Source organism: Bubalus bubalis, chromosome 13, assembly GCF_019923935.1.
Source record: "Bubalus bubalis isolate 160015118507 breed Murrah chromosome 13, NDDB_SH_1, whole genome shotgun sequence".
In the NCBI taxonomy this organism is placed as follows: domain Eukaryota; kingdom Metazoa; phylum Chordata; class Mammalia; order Artiodactyla; family Bovidae; genus Bubalus; species Bubalus bubalis.
In genome coordinates, this window is record NC_059169.1 from 599,050 (window position 1) to 617,365 (window position 18,316).

At 53.2% G+C, this 18,316-nt stretch overlaps 1 protein-coding gene across 3 annotated transcripts; it reads left to right on the forward strand.

Moving 5' to 3' along the window:
- The first annotated feature begins 190 nt into the window (after window positions 1-190).
- On the forward strand, window positions 191-15,975 carry PCID2 (PCI domain containing 2). 3 transcript variants are annotated; one of them, XM_025262549.3, is made up of 14 exons: window positions 191-323; window positions 3,481-3,570; window positions 4,963-5,036; window positions 6,037-6,102; window positions 7,179-7,220; window positions 8,320-8,374; window positions 10,385-10,488; window positions 11,020-11,095; window positions 11,647-11,788; window positions 13,110-13,210; window positions 14,166-14,239; window positions 14,379-14,504; window positions 15,241-15,368; window positions 15,588-15,975. In XM_025262549.3, exons 1-14 carry the CDS (start codon window positions 288-290, stop codon window positions 15,794-15,796), a joined length of 1,323 nt encoding a protein of 440 aa, XP_025118334.2. In that variant the 5' UTR covers window positions 191-287; the 3' UTR covers window positions 15,797-15,975. The 3 variants fall into 3 exon arrangements, with proteins under 3 accessions (XP_025118334.2, XP_006076683.1, XP_044782981.1); XM_006076621.4 differs by having other exon boundaries at window positions 15,241-15,364; XM_044927046.2 differs by lacking the exons at window positions 6,037-6,102; window positions 7,179-7,220 and having other exon boundaries at window positions 15,241-15,364.
- The last annotated feature ends 2,341 nt before the right edge of the window (window positions 15,976-18,316 follow it).

Consider the following 18,316-nt stretch of genomic DNA (forward strand, 5'->3'; position numbering starts at 1 on the left):
AGTCCGCGTCCGCCGCGGCCCGTGAGGAACCCGCAGCAGCCGAGGGAGCGGCGGGGCCGGGCACCCGCGCGCCAATGAGGCGGTCGCGCGAGGGGGGAAGGGAGTCGCAGCGCAGCCCCCGGCCGTCCTCAGCCCGGGCGCGCCGCCATGCCGGCCCGGGGCTCACGTTCCGGCGCACACACCGCCTCCGGAACCAACGCGCGCGGAAGGCGGGGCCGGGGGCGCGGGGTCGGGGCCGGACCGCGGCCCGGAAGTGACGTGCGGCGGCGGCGGCGGCGGGCGCGACCATGGCGCACATCACCATCAACCAGTACCTGCAGCAGGTAAGGTTCCCGGTCTGCGGACCGCCTGCCGCCTGCCCGCCCGCTGCCTTTTCTCGTGCGCTGCAGTGGGAGCTTGGGGGTTCTTTTCGCCGGCTGCGCCCGCGCCGTCGGCCACCGGGCGCAGGCAGACCCGATATGTGTCCCGGGGGCCGGCCGCGCCCTCGGTGTAGGGGCGGTGGGAGCTGGGGACGGAGACAGCTGGGGTCCGCCTGCAAGCGGGCCGCGCCCCGCGGACTTGCGTCCTTCGGTAATTGTGTCTCAGGGCTGTGTCCACACAGCCTGTAAACGCAGGAGCACAGCGCGAACACAGGCATCGACAGATTCAAAGCATACAGTCTTTGCTGGAAGCAGGGCTTCCCTGATAGCTCAGACAGTAAAGAATCCGCCTGCGATGCAGGAAACCCAGGTTCGATCCCTGTATGGGGAAGATCCCCTGGAGGAGGGCATGGCAACCCACTCCAGTATTCTGGCCTGGAGAATCCCATGGACAGAGGAGCCTGGTGGGCTACTGTCCATAGGTCCCAAAGACTCAGACACGACTGAGCGACTAAGCACAGCATAGCATAAACACTGTAAGGGCTTCCCCGGTGGCTCAGACAGTAAAGAATCCACCTGCAATGCAGGAGACCCAGGTTTGATCCCTGGTTCAGAGAATCTCATGGACAGAGGGATCTGGCAGGCTACAGCCCATGGGGTCGCCAAAACTAGGACACGACTGAACGACTAACACAGCCTTTCCTCTGAGCTATGCTAATTCGCAGGGCTAGAAGCCTGGTAATAGGATTAAGGAAAGGCGGGGTGGGGGGCGGGGGGCGGTTGCGGGGGGCGGGGAAGGGGGTGCCGGGTGTGTGGACTTTAAAAAATATTTGAAGACTGCCAGGACTTAGGAAAGGTGTGTGTTTGGGGCACCGGAAGGAATCAAGACTGATTCCCAGGTTTCTAGCTTGACAATAGATGAACAGAGCCGATTTGGAAGTAAAAATAAATTATTCTGGACATGTTGTGTTGGAGGTGTTTGCTGACAACCAGGCAAAGATATCTAGTTGGCAGTTGAATATAGTATAACAAGATTGGAACCGTTAACTTAATGGTTAATGGTTCATTGAGAAAACTGGTTAAAACAAGAATCATGAAAATACAAATACATGCTTTTGTTTTAACTTAAAGTTTGCAAATATAATACATTCGTTTGCAGTCTTCTGGTTGATGCCTAAGACTTTTTCTTTAAGGATATGTCTACTTTGGCCTTATCTTTGCAGAGTTAACATTTTCCAATATCAGTTTTTATATGAAGTTGAATAAGAACACAGACATTGGAAAACCAGTGTGGATGTAGAATCTCTCTAGAAGTTTATGCTTTTTTATATCTTTTGCATATGAACATTTACTTTCTGTGCGTTTTATACCTCCCATGACTTCCGTGCGCACACCCAACTGCAGAGCTCATATTTTTATATCTCTCATGACTTCCGTGCGCACACCTAACTGCAGAGCTCATATTTTTATATCTCCCATGACTTCCGTGCGCACACCTCACACCTCACTGCAGGGCTCATATTTCTATACCTCCCGTGACTCCCGTGCGCACACCTCACACCTCACACCTCACTGCAGGGCTCACCTCACTGCAGGGCTCACCTCACTGCAGGGCTCACCCCACTGCAGGGCTCATATTTCTGTACCTCCCGTGACTCCCGTGCGCACTCCTCACTGCAGGGCTCACCCCACTGCAGGGCTCACCTCACTGCAGGGCTCACCCCACTGCAGGGCTCACCTCACTGCAGGGCTCACCTCACTGCAGGGCTCACCTCACTGCAGGGCTCACCTCACTGCAGGGCTCACCCCACTGCAGGGCTCATATTTCTGTACCTCCCGTGACTCCCGTGGGCACACCTCACTGCAGGGCTCACCCCACTGCAGGGCTCACCCCACTGCAGGGCTCACCCCACTGCAGGGCTCACCTCACTGCAGGGCTCACCCCACTGCAGGGCTCACCTCACTGCAGGGCTCACCTCACTGCAGGGCTCACCCCACTGCAGGGCTCATGTTTCTGTACCTCCCGTGACTCCCGTGGGCACACCTCACTGCAGGGCTCACCTCACTGCAGGGCTCATATTTCTGTACCTCCCGTGACTCCCGTGGGCACACCTCACTGCAGGGCTCACCCCACTGCAGGGCTCACCCCACTGCAGGGCTCACCCCACTGCAGGGCTCACCTCACTGCAGGGCTCACCTCACTGCAGGGCTCACCTCACTGCAGGGCTCACCTCACTGCAGGGCTCACCCCACTGCAGGGCTCATGTTTCTGTACCTCCCGTGACCCCCGTGCGCACACCCCACTGCAGGGCTGGGCAGCTAGCCTGCCACCACCACTATCCCTAGGAGGCCGATCCGTTACACATCCCACTTCACAGAGCAGCTTGAGTGACTCTGTAGGGTCACTGGGCAAGTAGGTGATACAGTCAGACCAGGAATCATGGCCCCAGAGTCCATGCTCTGACACCAGGCTCACTATCTCTGTTAGCCCAGGGTTCACCCATTTCTTGTCTCAGTCAGAACCTGCCTATTCCTTTGCTTCCAAAGTTTATTGTATCTTGAATTTCAGGGACCCTGACAGCTTGGACTTAATTCACACCTTTGCAGCCTCCTGGGCCGGGGCCACCTGTGGACAAGTCGTGCGTCTTGCGTTTCCCGTGGTCTCTGATAACTTCCATTGGCTTTTGGGTCTGGGGTTTGATTTCACCTTCATAAGCTCATAAGATCTGTTCGTTTCTTGGATGCTGGCAGAACACATGCAGTTCCTTTCCGTTTTGGACATATGTGATCTTCAAGCGTTTCTTTTTTGTAAGCTGTATAAGTGGATCTTCAAATGTTTATTAGTATGACTGAGTAAACTGGACTAATTAATCCTCTTTAGTAAGCAAATAATAAACCACTGGCTGATTCTGCTTTTTCATTGTTTTTAACGGTAAGTCACCTGTTTGCCTCCAGAAGATCTCATTTCGAGATGCAATGACTGTCCGCTCACTGTGGAAGGTGCTGGTCACGCCTCTGCCCTCTCACAGCAGGGGCAGTGCTGCAGCGTGTTGTCTCGGCCCTTCTGGGGTTAAGCGTTTCACTTTCCACGTAACAGCTCTTTTCTCTCCAAATGCTTCAGGTCTGTGAAGCCATTGACACCAGAGATGGGGCATCCCTTGCAGAGCTGGTGTCTTTCAAGCATCCTCATGTTGCAAACCCACGGCTTCAGGTAGGTGGGAGGCCACGCATGCATGTGTCTGAGAGGGTCACTGGGTCACCACCTTCCTAAGTTTAGGGTGTGAGTGGGAAGAATACTGTTGCCACTCTTATTTGAAAATCGCCAGGTTCCTTCACAATTTACCTAATTTCAGTTCATTTATTGAACATTAATGGAGCACCGTGCCTCAGAGCCTGTGTTGAGGTTTGTGCTTCTTCCTGCCTGTAATTGCCGCAGGACTCTCCCGGGCTCAGACAAGCGCAGCAGGGTGGCGGGGTGATCAGCGGACAGGCCATGGGCTCGGACTCGGGCAGGCCTGTCTGTCCCTGAAGCCCACAGCTGTGCGGTGGTGCTCCCAGGGAGGTTTTACGCCGCCTGTGGCTATGGAGGCAGACCTGGGCCCACAGAGCCTGCAGCATTTCCTGGCTGGCTCTTTATGTGAATGTCTGCCAACCCCTGCTCTCAAATGTAAGCATCCTTGATTCGGATGATAGATGGCATCCAAGTAGAAGCTTCTGTGGAAAGCACTGTTGAAACCTTGTTGAAGTAATGCCCACTTCCTCGTCGATTGCCATTATGCATTGGAGTGTGTTCTATCCGGGAGCTAAACTTTTCTTTTGAAAGAAAGTGCGTGGAGTCTTGGTGGGTCTCAGGTTCAGCTTGCTGGCAGGTAGCCCCTGGAACACATCTGCTGGCCCATATGTGACCTGAGGCTGATCCCTTCATTACAGAACTCCGCCTAACCTCCCATCAGCAGCTCCCTTTACTGGCAGCCTTTGTCCACCCAGTCATTTCATCAGAGATTGTGGAGTGGTGACCTTTCCTGTGTTGTCATCGCCCCTCTCAGATTTATTGACATAGATAAGCAAATATAGTTACCGTGCCAGAGTAGCGTCCCCGAGTCCCTTTCTTGTTGTGTAAGCCGTCCTGTTACACATTATTGAAAATCTGGCCACTGAGAGGAGCGGGCAGGTGACAGGTGAGTGTCTGCCATCTCCCAGGATTCCTGAGTGTGCAGTCTGTCAGCAGGAGGTGAGGACCCCCCCATCTCCCCTCTCCCCAGGCATCATCTCCATCTCCTTCGACCTCACATGACCTACTTACCTTTGTTAGGCACGTAGTATCTGCCTAATAAATACACAAAGACATCTGTGAGCATGCCTGGAGTGCTTCCTGACCTATGGTAGACAAAGCAGACCATGTGCCTCTCCTGTGTGCAGGTTGGGCTTGATAGGCGTGTGGAGGTAATGAATCGCTTTTTGAATTGCTAAAGTGTGAAGAGCTTCTGCAACTATAAAGTGTAAATCCTCTAGAAACAAAGGTTTGTCTGAATCTCTTCCTTCGCATTGCATTCTTTCTGTCCCAGTTAAGTTTCTTTTTACCGTTTTTCTTATTGGCATGCAGATGGCCTCTCCAGAAGAGAAGTGTCAACAAGTCTTAGAGCCGCCTTATGACGAAATGTTTGCAGCTCACTTAAGGTAAGCCATGGGTGAGGTAGGAAACAAGCCAGTCTGGAGGTTGCTGGCTTGATTAGGGGGGTTTTACACCGTCTTGAAGCGTTGAAAAATTTCCTTTGAAAAAGTAGAAAAGTATGTTTGTAATTGCACTTTGGTAAAACCTGTGAAAATCTTGTGAGGCTTAAAAGACTTTAAAATTTAATAAACTTTTCCATCTCAGGGACCATGTGTGTTTTAAAAGTTAGTGAAATGGTGATTGTGTGTCTGTGTGTCTTCTGTGTGATGCTCGAAGAAGCATTTGATGCTCATTCCACTGGCTGGGTGGTGGGCGTTTATTCAGAAGGGTGTGCAGCCCACCATTGACTTGCATTTTTCATGGAAATGCCTGGTTTTTAACCTCTTTGCCTTGAACTGGAAAAGAAACTGGATCAGAGCGGAGCAAATGAAATTTTGCTTTTTATTTACACGTCATGTCTGCTATTTTCACCTCTGAAGCCTCGATTCAGGCCAAGCCGTGGGTCCTAAAGCGTGTGGTCTGGACTGCCCTCCTGCCGACATGGCCCGCCAGTGTCTCTGGCAGAGGACTGCAGGGGCGGAGCAGGCCTGGCCCCCCTGAGATCTCTGGACGAGTTGGAGTGCCACTGTGTTCCTGAAGTGTCTTCCTAGATCTGTGCCGTGTGCGATGAGGCTCGGGCTTGGGGAGGGACTGACTGATGCTGACGCTGCAAGCGGGCACCTGGGTGCAACAGCCTCGCCCACTGACGCCCGGGAAGGGCCACTGGCTCGTTAACAGCGGAACCTCTGCAGCTCAGCTTCTCCTTCTGGGACTTGAGAGGTTTCCTTTTTCACCCAGCGGCCTCCTGTGAGCTTCTCTGTGATCTGCTAGCAGGAGCTCCGGCTTCGCTCTGGGCCAGTAGAGAGCAGGGCGTCTGTGGCGGCCATGAGCGCTGTGGCCGCGTGGCTTGCACCCGGCTCTTGGCACTCTGCCGCTCGTCCTCAGTCCCTGCTGCCCCCTCTGCAGGTGCACGTATGCGGTGGGGAACCACGACTTCATCGAGGCGTACAAGTGCCAGACCGTCATTGTCCAATATCTTTTGTCGCGTGCGTTACTGTTCGGTGTGGGACAGATGCAGCGGTTACCTGGGGGCTGAGATCTCGAAACATCAGACCAGTTTGAGTCATACCTTTAATCAGGGAGAATTAAAACCTTTTGGAAGAAAAACTCATTTAGCTGCTCCACTCAGGTACTTAAATTTAGTATGAGCTTCCACACTGGTGTCCATTCACTTGCATAGTAGGGAAGAACCTTGGTTATGGTTAAGAGTTTTATCTAATTCTATTGTGAAGAATAGTATTTTGTTGCCTTTAAAGCAATTGCGTGTAGTTAAGGGATGAGTTAGTCCCCTTGTGGAAATGGAAGAACTCCCAGATCCAGGCGGGCCCAGGGAGGAGTGGACCCTGCCGAGGCCTTGGTCAGGTGGCTCTGTCCCTCATTACTGCAGGGATGTCTCCTGGCTGCGGCTGTGGCCAGTGGGTCACATCTGGTCACGTTATGTGCCTCTCCAGACTTTAGTTGGTTTTTTTGGCCTCACTGCGTGGTTTGTGGGAACCTAGCTTCCTGACCAGGGATGGAGCCCAGGTCTTGGCAGTGAAGGTACTGGGCCCCAGCTGCTGGGCCAGCGGGGACTCCCTCTAGCCGCCTGCTCCGTGGTCGTCTTGTCTAGTACACACAGAACAGAATTGGTTACTGACCAACTGAGTCTCGTTTGAATTAAAGAATTTTGTAATGAACAAAATAGACTTTGTACTAGAGACCCTAACCACGTTATATGTAACTTATGATGATCGGGACTCAGAGAAACCAAGTAAGATGTGTGAAACTGCCAGTTTAAAAAATCTTCATACAATAGCATTTTGTCTTACTTTGGGGAAAAGCTGTGTAAAGTCAGTGTATTTACTTATCGCGAATGACACTCAGGTGTCTATAACGTGGCGCATGTGTTTCTCCCCTTCGAGAGCCTGCTGCTGTGGCGCACAGCCTCCTGAGTGGCGCACGGCCTCCTGAGTGGCGCGGGAGCCCTCCCAGTCAGAACGCGGCGTTCGCCATCCTTTCACTTGTAGCGCCGCCTGAGCTTTTTATTAGGACCTTCCTTAACATAGCACATCATTCCTGCGAGCATTTCAGGCCCACAAAGAAGAAAACTGGTAAGTACGAATAGAAAGAGCTGCAAATGAGCAAATGGCTTTCTTTATCAAAAGCAGAAGTTCTTAATAGATTTACTCTAAATAAATGTGTATTGTGTTTTCTGTGTTGGTATTTGATATTGGGTGTTGACGTAGGATGATATCAACACAGATACTGGAATTTTAATAGTCAGTGTAAACTTAAATGGCAGGTCAGCCAGATTATTTCCAATGTTTTCCTGTAAATATGAAGTATTATTTCAGCCATTCCATGCCCCCAAATATGTATTAAATACTACTTTTTTTCTTTTGTCAATTTTGATCTTACTTGGGCTTCCCTGGTGGCTCAGCTGGTAAAGAATCGACCTGCAATGTGGGAAACCTGGGTTTGAACCCTCAACTGGGAAGATCCCTTGAAGGAGGGAACGGCTACCCACTCCAGTCTTCTGGCCTGGAGAAGTCCTTGGGGTTGCAAAAGGTCGGACGCGACTGAGCAACCTTCCCTTTCACTTTTCGGTTTTAAACTTGGATAAAAGACATAGATCAACTACAGTCCGTTTGGGATGACAGATACAGAATACTTGCGTTATCTTAAACTGTCTTGTGATTTATTAAAAGTCTTGGTAAATACTGAAATTTTGTTTATACTAAAGTAACTGAAGGCTTACAGATACCTTTTACAAAAAAAAAAGTTTTGACTGAAGATCTGTCTTACACATGAAGCTGACACCGCCAGCTGGATTCTAGAAGTCTTTTGACGACATCTGTCTGCTCCTTGCCTTGGGCTCTGTTAGGAGATCATTCTGAACCACGCGTCTTGTTTTCATGGAGCCGTTTAGGTGGTGGTGGGGTGATGGAGAATTCCTGGCCCAGCATGGGGTGGGGGGCAGTCAGGGTTGAGCCCCTGGCCTCTGGGGAGGCTGGGTCAGTGGGTGCGAAGCTCTTGCAGCCAGACGCACAGACCAGGAGGGGCCGCGGCTCCTGGAAGGAAGGGGACGGGAGGACCACGGCGCCGTGGGGGTGGGGACCTCTGTTGCAGGTGGGGGCCCTGGGTGTCCCCAGCTCTGGTGAGGGAGCCTCTGCCCTCAGAGCCTCACGCACACTTCCTTTTGCCCCATAGGGCTCTGCCTGTCATGTACGCGGTGGCCCTGGACCTTCGAATATTTGCCAATAATGTAAGTGCAGTTTCTGTCACTGTTGTTTTAAACCCAAACTCACTGTACCTGTTGCTTAATTTTACGTCACTCTTCCCACAAGTTTTGAGGGATGCGTGGGGTCGAGACACGCCTGGTGCAGAGCAGCAAAAGTGGGGCGGCTCGGCTTGCTGCTGAGGACCTGTCCTTGTCTGCTGTGAGGACACGCCCGGTGCCGCCTTGGCGGACGCTGGGGAGCCAAGGGCCTCGGCTGTGAGGAGGCAAAGGCCTAGACTTGACGTGTCCATTTCCTGGCAGCATCAGCCAGTCAGGGAGCAGCAATTCTTAACTCTTTGGTCCTCACATCGCTTTACCATTTCAAAGGCTGTTGCTAACTTCCAGTTCTGGACAAGTGGGTGTAGGCACGTGTTTCCTCTCCCCGCTGCTGGGAACTTTAAGGCTGGTGAGGCTCTGAGAGGTTAGAGGGGCAGAGCACCGAGCTCCCTGCATGTCCTTCTTGTCTTCTGGGCGTCCTGGGTCCAGGAACAGCAGGCCGGGTCCCAGATGGGACTCCACGCCAGCCGTCTTGTGGTAAAACCCCTGGAGCAAGTGCGAGTGCTGAAACAGACGTCTCCGCAGAGAAGTGGAAGACGTAAAACGGCCCCGAATGGAAGCCGTGGAACTGAAGGGACGTACACAGAAGCCGTCAAGGGTGCCCAAAGCTGCTGCTTGTGTAGTTTACATCGATCTTTAGTGTACTTACACCCCTCAAGTAACGAACCTTTCACACGGTAACATCACTGACTTCCTAAATAGAAGGGAGCCACTCGGATTCTCGCATCTGCTTCTGCGGTCCCTCTGCCAGGCATCGTTGTGGTTGAGTGTGTGAAGCCAGACTGCTTCACACAGACGTGGGTGGAAGCGAGAGGCCTGTTCTGATAGCCTTTCCAGGTGATGGCTGACGTCCTTGTCTGAGCGGCACCTTTTCAGGTGCCAGGAGTGGTTTTTACTGCTGGTCATGGTGTGGCCTCTGAGGCCGGCAGTGTGACCTCTAACCTCAGCGGTGCGGATGGATCTTCCAGCCCTGCCCGATTTTGTGATGTCCAAGACTGATCACCTGGAAACATTTCAGTCACTGAGCTGCTCAGACATTCCAAATGTTGACGTATTTCATTATGTAAAAAACGAAAGCCAGGAAAACTCTACACTTGTTAGTCTCTCCAGTGACCTCCTCAGAGGCGTTTTGAAGTAATGCAAAGCTGCCAGGCTCTTGGTGGTCAGCACAAGTGTTCCGAAACTCTGAGTTGTCCTTGAAAGTGCAGATGTTGTCATTGGCAAGTACTGTCAGGGTTTCCCGGGGGACAGGCCTGTCTCCTTCACCTTCCGGAGACTCGTGCTGGCTGGGGGCCCACGCCGGCCGGCCAGGCTCTGCGGCTGTCTGTTCCCCGTCCAGCTCACAGGCCAAACAGTGGCCCTGGCGCTTTACCTTAAAAAGCAGGCTTGCTGTGTGCGTGCTTCCTGCTTCATCACGAGGAGCACTAACACCACGTGTGTATTCAGGGACCAAGACTCACTGACACGTTCACTGTGTCGTCACCGACTCTGAAGAGACGCTCGCTGTGCTGGTCGGTGGAGGGGGACGCGGGCCTGTGTGCTGCAGACGCAGCGGCCGAGCTGCTTGGGGCCGCAGGAGGGCGCCCACAAGGCCTCCTGCTGCCTTCTCTGTGCCGCCCCCTCCGTGTTGTCTGTCGTCAGGGCGTTTGTGCCAAGTAAGAAAAGGCTTCTTAGCAGCACGTGGCTTGGGCAACACAGGCTTAAAGGCTCGGTGACCAGTGCACTGGTTTGACTGGTTGAAGAGCGGTTTGGCCTGTAGGAAGTTGGCACGAGCAGTGGACGCCGCAGTTTCGAGAAGCTGCAGCACAGCCTGGGGGTCTCTTCGGAGCCTGGGGGCTGCCCCTAGGTTGTCCGTTTTCACTTCTGGCTGTGTGGTGATTTTCTTTCTAATTAAGAATCAAGAGGAGATGAAAAGTGAAGGCTTTTGCTTCCTGTCAGGCGGACCAGCAGCTGGTGAAGAAGGGGAAGAGCAAGGTGGGGGACATGCTGGAGAAGGCGGCCGAGCTGCTGATGGGCTGCTTCCGCGTCTGCGCCAGCGACACGTGAGTCTGGGGCGGGCGGCCACGGCTGTAACCCCACGGCCACGGTCGTTTCTGCTTTGAATAATCCATTTCTTGGTAAGGGATAAGAGAAAAGAATCATCTCTCATGCTCAGCACACATTGGGCACTGCGCCTCTGGGCCCACACGGCCGGTGCGCTGGGTCTCACGCTTTGTGAAATTCGTGTGTTGTGTCTCAGTGGTTCATGATGTTGTAATGACAAGAGAAAGTACTTTCACCACGTGTCACAAATGCTTGATAACAGTCTGCGCTTAGACAGCACCGCTGCAGACTGAGCAGTTTTCCTTTGCCGCCCGCCAGGTGCCCAGCCAGTGTCGGCACTGCTGGGCATCTCTCCAGGTTTACCTGTCAGAGGAGACGCCTTCTTTTGTAGTGTTAGGTTCTTTCATGACTTTGACTTGAACTGTGGGGTTTTTTCTCAGGATGCGAATTCGTTTTGGAAGTTTGCTTTGTGATTTGTACGTAAGATTTTTGTTTCCTGTGTAACCTTTAAAACGTTCTTTTCCCTGCAGTCGTGCTGGCATAGAGGACTCCAAGAAGTGGGGAATGCTGTTCCTGGTGAACCAGCTATTCAAGATTTATTTTAAGGTAGAGTCTGCCTGAATTCTGCCTGTCTTCCCAGAGAGCGTTTCTGTCCCTTGTCAGCCGGCCTGCCAGGCCTGGCTTGAGAGTCAGTCCCCACCAGCCATACACCGTCCTGGGGCTGGTGTTGGTTGAGGGCCTCTGGGTGCAGGGACTGTTGTCTCTGCTCTGCATGCGTCATCTGTGTTCACCTCCACCCTTTGAGGCTCCAGGGAGCCGAGTGCTGGCGCCTCACGCAGGTCTGGGGTGACGGTGGTGGGGTCAGCTGGGGAGCGTGTGCGCCAGCGCCCTGCAGGCAGGCGCCCCACGGCCTGGCCTGGGCGGCTCCAGGGAGCCGAGTGCTGGCGCCTCACGCAGGTCAGGGGTGACGGCGGTGGGGTCAGTGCGGTGGGCGCCCGTGGCCTGGCCTGGGCGGGCGGTGGTGTGCTGTGTCCTTAGTGAGCCCTCAGGTCTGACCACGTGACCCCACCTCAGGAGGCGTGTCCTTAGCGACCAGGGGTTGGTGGCTGTCCTGCCTGTTTATCTGGAAGACCGTCTGGAGTAGATTCTTGTTCTAGATCAACAAGCTCCACCTGTGTAAACCGCTCATCAGGGCCATCGACAGCTCCAACCTGAAGGACGACTACAGCAGGGCCCAGAGGGTGACCTACAGGTACTACGTGGGGCGCAAGGCCATGTTCGACAGCGACTTCAAGCAAGGTGCGTGGCTGCCGCCCGCAGCTGGGGCCCAGAGCACCTTCCCGCCTTCCGGTGCAGAGGCGGGCGTGGTGTCCACCGCGCCAAGCAGTGCTGCTCCGACACCAAGTCCGTTCCATGAAGGAAACTCCCGTTTGTGTTTCTTGCTCGGCACCAGGCCCCTGAGCCCGTCACCGCTGTGTCCTTTCCTGGGGGAGGGACCCACGCACGTCTGTCCCACATGTGGGCCGTGCTCCGTGCTTCCCTGCGGCCTCTGCGGGTCCTGGCGGCACAGCACGTGGGGACTGGGCAGCTCGTGGCTCGGCTCCAGCCTCGGGGGACGTGCCCTTGTGCTGGTGTCAGCCTCGGCGCCTGTGGCTGGGGCAGCGGGTCAGTGCCACATCCGAGCTGCCCTTCACGAAACCACGTAGTATGGTTTGTGTCCTTCTCTTTCTCAAGATCAGGAGGCCGTTTATTTTATTTTTCTGAAAGTTTGGAGTGGCCAGTATGTGGTGGTCCCTTAGGATTGTTCTCTTATTCTCAGATCAGACTTTTAAAACTCACTTCCTTGACAGTTACTCACACGCGAAGCCACGTGACTTCAGGCACCACATGAGACGTAAGAGCCTTTTCACTCCGCGTGTCAATAGCCACAGAGGCTCTGATGACAGAAAGAACAGCTCTTTCATAATGAGAGCTCTGTTTTCTTATTCCGTGGGGTTGTGCAGACCAACTTTTCATTTCCTTTCACAGAGTTTTCAATACATCAGTTCAGTTCAGTCGCTCAGTCGTGTCCAACTTTGCGACCCCATGAACTGCAGCATGCCAGGCTTTCCTGTCCATCACCAACTCCCAGAGCTTGCCTTCAATACGTATAACTTTTGAAAGAGGACTTTCCTTGATCGGTCCCCCTACCTTTTTCTTTCCCCTAAAATATGAAGCGTTGGAATAGCTGAACAGCAAGAGAGTTAATCCACAGTTGACTCGTGGTCAGTCCAGTGTCCTTGGTTATTCTGCATTCGTGATCAGCAGTCACAGACGGAGCAATATCGTGGTGTTTACCATTGAGAACACCCATGTGCAGGGCACCCGTGCAGAGCAGACCTGCCCTGTTCAGGTCAGCTGTACACTCGGTTGAAGTCTCAGAAGGCATTGGTTAGCTTCTCCTCTGAATCTTCACTGAGTGCTCTCTTGGATATTTTTGCATAGCTGACCCTGTGGAAAATGATCTGTTAATGTTGATGGGAGACACTGTCGCCCCTGAAAGCTTTGGGCCTTTGTGTAAGGGTGGGTGTGGCACCAGGCATGGGCGGGGACTGCTGAGGTGTCTGTGGCGCCCCTGCAGCCGAGGAGTACCTGTCCTTTGCTTTTGAGCACTGCCATCGGTCCAGCCAGAAGAACAAAAGAATGGTCCTCATTTACCTGCTTCCTGTGAAGATGCTCCTGGTAAGTGGTCTGTCCAGCTCTCTGGGGGCCTGTCCCCTACAAGGAGTGCGTAGTCATTTCACAGCGTAGCCCATGTGTGGTGGGTCTCGCGCCGAGCCACATGTGAGAGCACCCCCAGAATAGAGGAGGAACAAGCCTCGGGTGTGACCCGAACCACTGTCTCTGTGACTGACATTTCCAGATCCTTCTAGAAAGGCTTGACTGGTTTTGTTTCCTTTTTCCTAAGATTACCTCACTCAAAGGTTTAACATACGTGAGACAGGTAAAATACGCATGTTATGTCTGTTACTCCTGAAAATCTAGAATAATAGAGCTGGATTAACCAAGAGAGAGAAGATCATTCCAGCCTGTCTGGGTGTCTCACTTGCTCACTGAAAGTTGTTTTTGGCATTTGTATTAAAAAAAAAAAAAATAAAAAGACATGTAACTTGCAAGTTAATTGACTAAAACATTCTAACAGTGATAGAGCTTCATTTCCTCCCGTTGAAGTTTCTTAAAAACTGTCAAAGCAGCACACACACAGTTAAAACTCACCCAGCTCTGGACAGCGTGTGATGGGGAGGAGAGAGTGCCCCAGCCCTGCCCGTGGCTCACCCGACTTTGTGGAACAGCCAGTCTCGGGTTTTCAGCTTGTTGTTCTGGAAGCTGGGTCTGAATCCCTAAGTCGTAGCCTGGTTGTTCCCTCAGGGGCCACCTGTTCTGTGATCTCTAACAAGAAGGTCGAGGTCAGGGTCACACGTCACTGTTGGCAGAGCCGTGTTGCTCCAGGTTTTCTGATGTGTGCACCGGCGTTTGTCTGTTTCCAGTTGACTAGGAAGCATTTTTTGTTCAGTTACTTAGGAAGAAAGTCTGAGAAACACAGGTTAAAAGTTTTTAAAACTTGGTAAGGGTTTTCTCAAAGACAGTTCTGTTAAAAATGAGAAGGTTCTTATTCTGGAAAATTACTCTGTCTCAGGGCCACATGCCAACCATTGAGCTTCTGAGGAAGTACCATCTCATGCAGTTTGCGGAGGTGACCCGAGCTGTGAGGTAGTTTCTTCTCTTCCCCTGGGGACCGCTTAGAATATAAAGTCTGTGCAGAGGCCCGCGTGTTGCGAGGGAACTAATGGGGTCCTGTCTCCTGTCCTGGGCGGTGCCCTGCCTGCGTCTGCACGTCTCTGTGGCCCAGCGAAGGCAACCTCCTCCTTCTGAATGAGGCCCTGGCCGCGCATGAGACCTTCTTTATCCGCTGTGGCATCTTCCTCATCCTCGAGAAGCTGAAGATCATCACCTACAGGAATCTCTTTAAGAAAGTGTGAGCACAGCCTTCCTTCCTGATTCCATGGGATGAAGTTGATCTGCAGCCCTGGGCCTTGGTGCTGGTGCTGTCCAGGGGTAGGGCACAGGGTCCAGCTGAGGGAGGGGTAGCCCAGGGCCCAGGCGAGGGTGCACCCAGGTGAGGGAGCGCGCAGGCCCGGGGGAAGGAGTGTGCAGGCCTGAGGGAGCGCGCAGGCCCGGCTGAGGGAGTGGGGGCAGAAGCTCGGGCTGTGTGAAGAGAGGACTCGGGCAGGAGTTCTGGCACCAGCCCTGAGCACGCACCTGCACGATGGTCAGAGCGTGGCACTGCTGCCTGTTTGCGTTACTCCTGGCCCGCTGAGCCTCCCGCCTCTCCTGTGCGCCAGGGAGTTGTTCTCTTTGTGGAACTCGGAAGTGGGCTCTTGTCCGAGGCCTGGTCGCAGCAGGATCTCGGTCAGACTTCTGGTCCAGGTTAGCGAGGCCCGCAGGGCATCAGATCCCTGACAGTCCCCTGTCAGGCGCATCCCCACTTGAGGGCTGTTGACGTGTGAGAATGGAAGCGTCTGCGATTCGAGAAGGTGCTCAGGCAGGTGTGTTTGTACTGGCGGCTCTGTGAACGGGAACGAGTTTCACCCGGAAGCTTTGTTTTCCGAGGCTCCTGGCGGGCGGGAGGTGCTGTGTCCCTGAGCAGAGGTTCTCCTGCCCCCTCGGTCCTTCTGTCCCACCAGCAACAGCCTGAGCTCTGCCTCTTCCAGGTACTTGCTGCTCAAGACCCACCAGCTGTCCCTGGACGCATTCCTGGTGGCCTTGAAGTTCATGCAGGTGGAGGACGTGGACATCGCTGAGGTCCAGTGCATCCTGGCCAACCTCATCTACATGGTGTGTGGGCTCCGTCCAGGCTGGGGGATCTGGTACCCGCCGTGTCCCCAGAGGCCATGGTGGGGCTGGTGTGTGTGTGTACACGTTCGTTTTCCTCTCGGCGAGCTGACTGCACCGTAGCTGGGGCGGTGGGGGTGGGGGGTGCTGTGCCCCGGCTCCAGTTCATTCTCCCTGACAGCCTTGACCTTCAGAATCATGAGCCCCCGTCTCTCCCGTCCCCCAGGGTCACATCAAAGGCTACATCTCACACCAGCACCAGAAGCTGGTCGTCAGCAAGCAGAACCCTTTCCCTCCGCTGTCCACGGTGTGCTGACGGCCCAGCCCGAGGACAGGGCAGGCTGGTCCTGGTCCTCCTCCCGCCCGGAGCGTGTGCTCTGCAGCAGAGCCTCTCGGGTCTCATCCCGGGAATGGCGTCGCCGGCATCTCGGCTGATGAGCGTCCCGTCACCAAGGCCTGGGACTCGCCCCAGTGCTGCTGCCTCAGCTGCCGGGCTGCTGGCGACACCCCCCGAAGGCCACTCCATCTCCCAGGCAGCTGCCGTTCACTTCTCAAGAGGACTGTTTGTGAAGGCGTCTTTGTAATTATTTCTATTAAAAAAAGGTGTTTATACAGATGGTGTATTCTTTATTGTATTATCCAGGATACATCTAATTTTATGTTAAATTTGAACACTTTGTGTGATCAGAATGTTTGGTTAACTTAATGTTCCTTTTTACAAGCTGAACTTGATTTAAATTTTCCAGGTACTATAGCTATTTTTTTTTTCAGATTACACACGTTTCCTCTGTTTATGCAAAACTTACTAAAGAAGAAAACTTCAAAAAAAGAAAAAGAAGAAAACTTCATGGACTAGAGTGGCTCATCTTTGCAAAGGTGCCGAGTGTGGAGGGGGCTGTGGCCTTCGTGTGGAGAGGGGCCACCGTGGGACACGGACCCCCGTCCCTGAGGCCTGCCCGAGGCCTGCTGTCTGTGCCCCGCATCTGCCCCTCCAGAAGCCAGACCAAGCATCCCGGTTTGCTCTGAAGTCTGCAGCGTGTCCTTGGCTTCTCCATGCAGCCCGTCTGGCCCATCTGGAGGGCTCTTTGGGGCTGTGCGACCCACCCTGAAGGCGTGTCGGCCCCGGGCTCTCACCTGGTACTTGGTGGCCTCTCCAGGCTGATGGAGCTGGGTTCCAAGAGCGAGGACCCCAAAGAACCAAGTGGAGCTGGATCCACTCTGAGCCGGTCTCCTGAGTCACAGGGTCACCTCCGCCCTGGGCATGTCCAGACTCGGGTGTGGGGATGGGGCGTGCTAGGGATGGCCTGCCGCCGGTGTCTGGCCACCAGCCTCCCTGGTCCCACCAGTCCCCTGAGCGGGAGAGCGTGGCCTGGGGGAGGCGCAGACGCCGGGCTGGGACAGTTGCTCCGTGTTTCCTGGGGTGCTGTCCTCACAGCGTCCCTGCTCCTCAAGGTTGGGCGCAGCCTCCAGCAAGGATGAGAGCCGCGTCCTCCCTGGAGGGGAGCCTGGACTTCTGTGAATGTGCCTGGATCTCGTAGTGTGGAAAGCTGGGTGTTCTCCACACTCTCAGGTACTTTCTTGACCAGTAAGTAGTGACACTGAACATCAAGGAGTGACAACAAACGATAACATGAGGTCAACGTCGTACTTGGCAAAACAATGAAAGAAACAGAACCTCAGGCACGGGTGTGCTGCGTTCCCACTGGTTTGGAAGCCCGTGCAGAGTGGTCGGCCTGGCCTTGAGAACACTGATGCCAAAGAAGCAGACAGTCTCTGCCATCTAATCACATTCCCTTTTCTTGAGTTTTATTGTTTTGATTTGCTTGCCTCACCTGATTTGTAACCATTTTATTAGGTTAACACGTGGTGGATGAGCAGTTTCCATTCTGTGTCTCAGCTGCCCTGCAGGCCTGCAGTGTTCTCAGCAGTGGACTTTGTGTTTAGTGGAAGTGAAAATGTTAGTCCCTCAGTCGTGTCTGACTCTTTGTGACCCCATAGACTGTAGCCCACCAGGCTCCTCTGTCCATGAAATTCTCCAGGCAAGAGTACTTGAGTGGGTAGCCATTCCTTTCTCTAGGGAATCTCCCCGACCCAGAAGTCAAACCCAGGTCTCCTATACTCTGCAGGCAGATTCTTTACCATGTGAGCCACCAGGGAGGTACAGCCCATAAATACTGCAGGGAGAGCCCTATGTCTGCCTGTGCTGTCTGTCATAATTTCCAGATATGGTTTCTCCTCCAGCAAATACAGATTGTATGGCAAATTAATGTCAGCAGCAAGACTGCAGGTGTTTTTGCAGGATTCATCATGAACTCCTTATTACCAAATTCAGACTTAAATTGAAGAAAGTAGGGAAAACCACTAGACCATTCACGTATGACTTAAATCAAATCCCTTATGATTATACAGTGGAAGTGAGAAATAGATTTAAGAGACTAGATCTGATAGATAGAGTGCCTGATGAACTATGGAATGAGGTTCGTGACATTGTACAGGAGACAGGGATCAAGACCATCCCCATGAAAAAGAAATGCAAAAAAGCAAAATGACTGTCTGGGGAGGCCTTACAAATAGCTGTGAAAAGAAGCGAAAAGCAAAGGAGAAAAGGAAAGATAAAAGCATCTGAATGCAGAGTTCCAAAGAAGAGCAAGAAGAGATAAGAAAGCCTTCCTCAGTGATCAATGCAAAGAAATAGAGGAAAACAACAGAATGGGAGACTAGAGATCTCTTCAAGAAAATTAGAGATACCAAGGGAACATTTCATGCAAAGATGGGCTCTATAAAGGACAGAAATGGTATGGACCTAACAGAAGCAGAAGATATTAAGAAGAGGTGGCAGGAATACACAGAAGAACTGTACAAAAAAGATCTTCACGACCCAGATAACAACAATGGTGTGATCACTCATCTAGAGCCAGACATCCTGGAATGTGAAGTCAAGTGGGCCTTAGAAAG

Bases quoted from the DNA above. Each gene is read 5' to 3' on its own strand.
- PCID2 (XM_025262549.3), top strand. From the start codon at position 288: ATGGCGCACATCACCATCAACCAGTACCTGCAGCAG. The intron at 10,489-11,019 runs GTGAGTCTGGGG...TTTTCCCTGCAG, and splicing joins CGCGTCTGCGCCAGCGACAC to TCGTGCTGGCATAGAGGACT. The intron at 11,096-11,646 runs GTAGAGTCTGCC...TTCTTGTTCTAG, and splicing joins TATTCAAGATTTATTTTAAG to ATCAACAAGCTCCACCTGTG.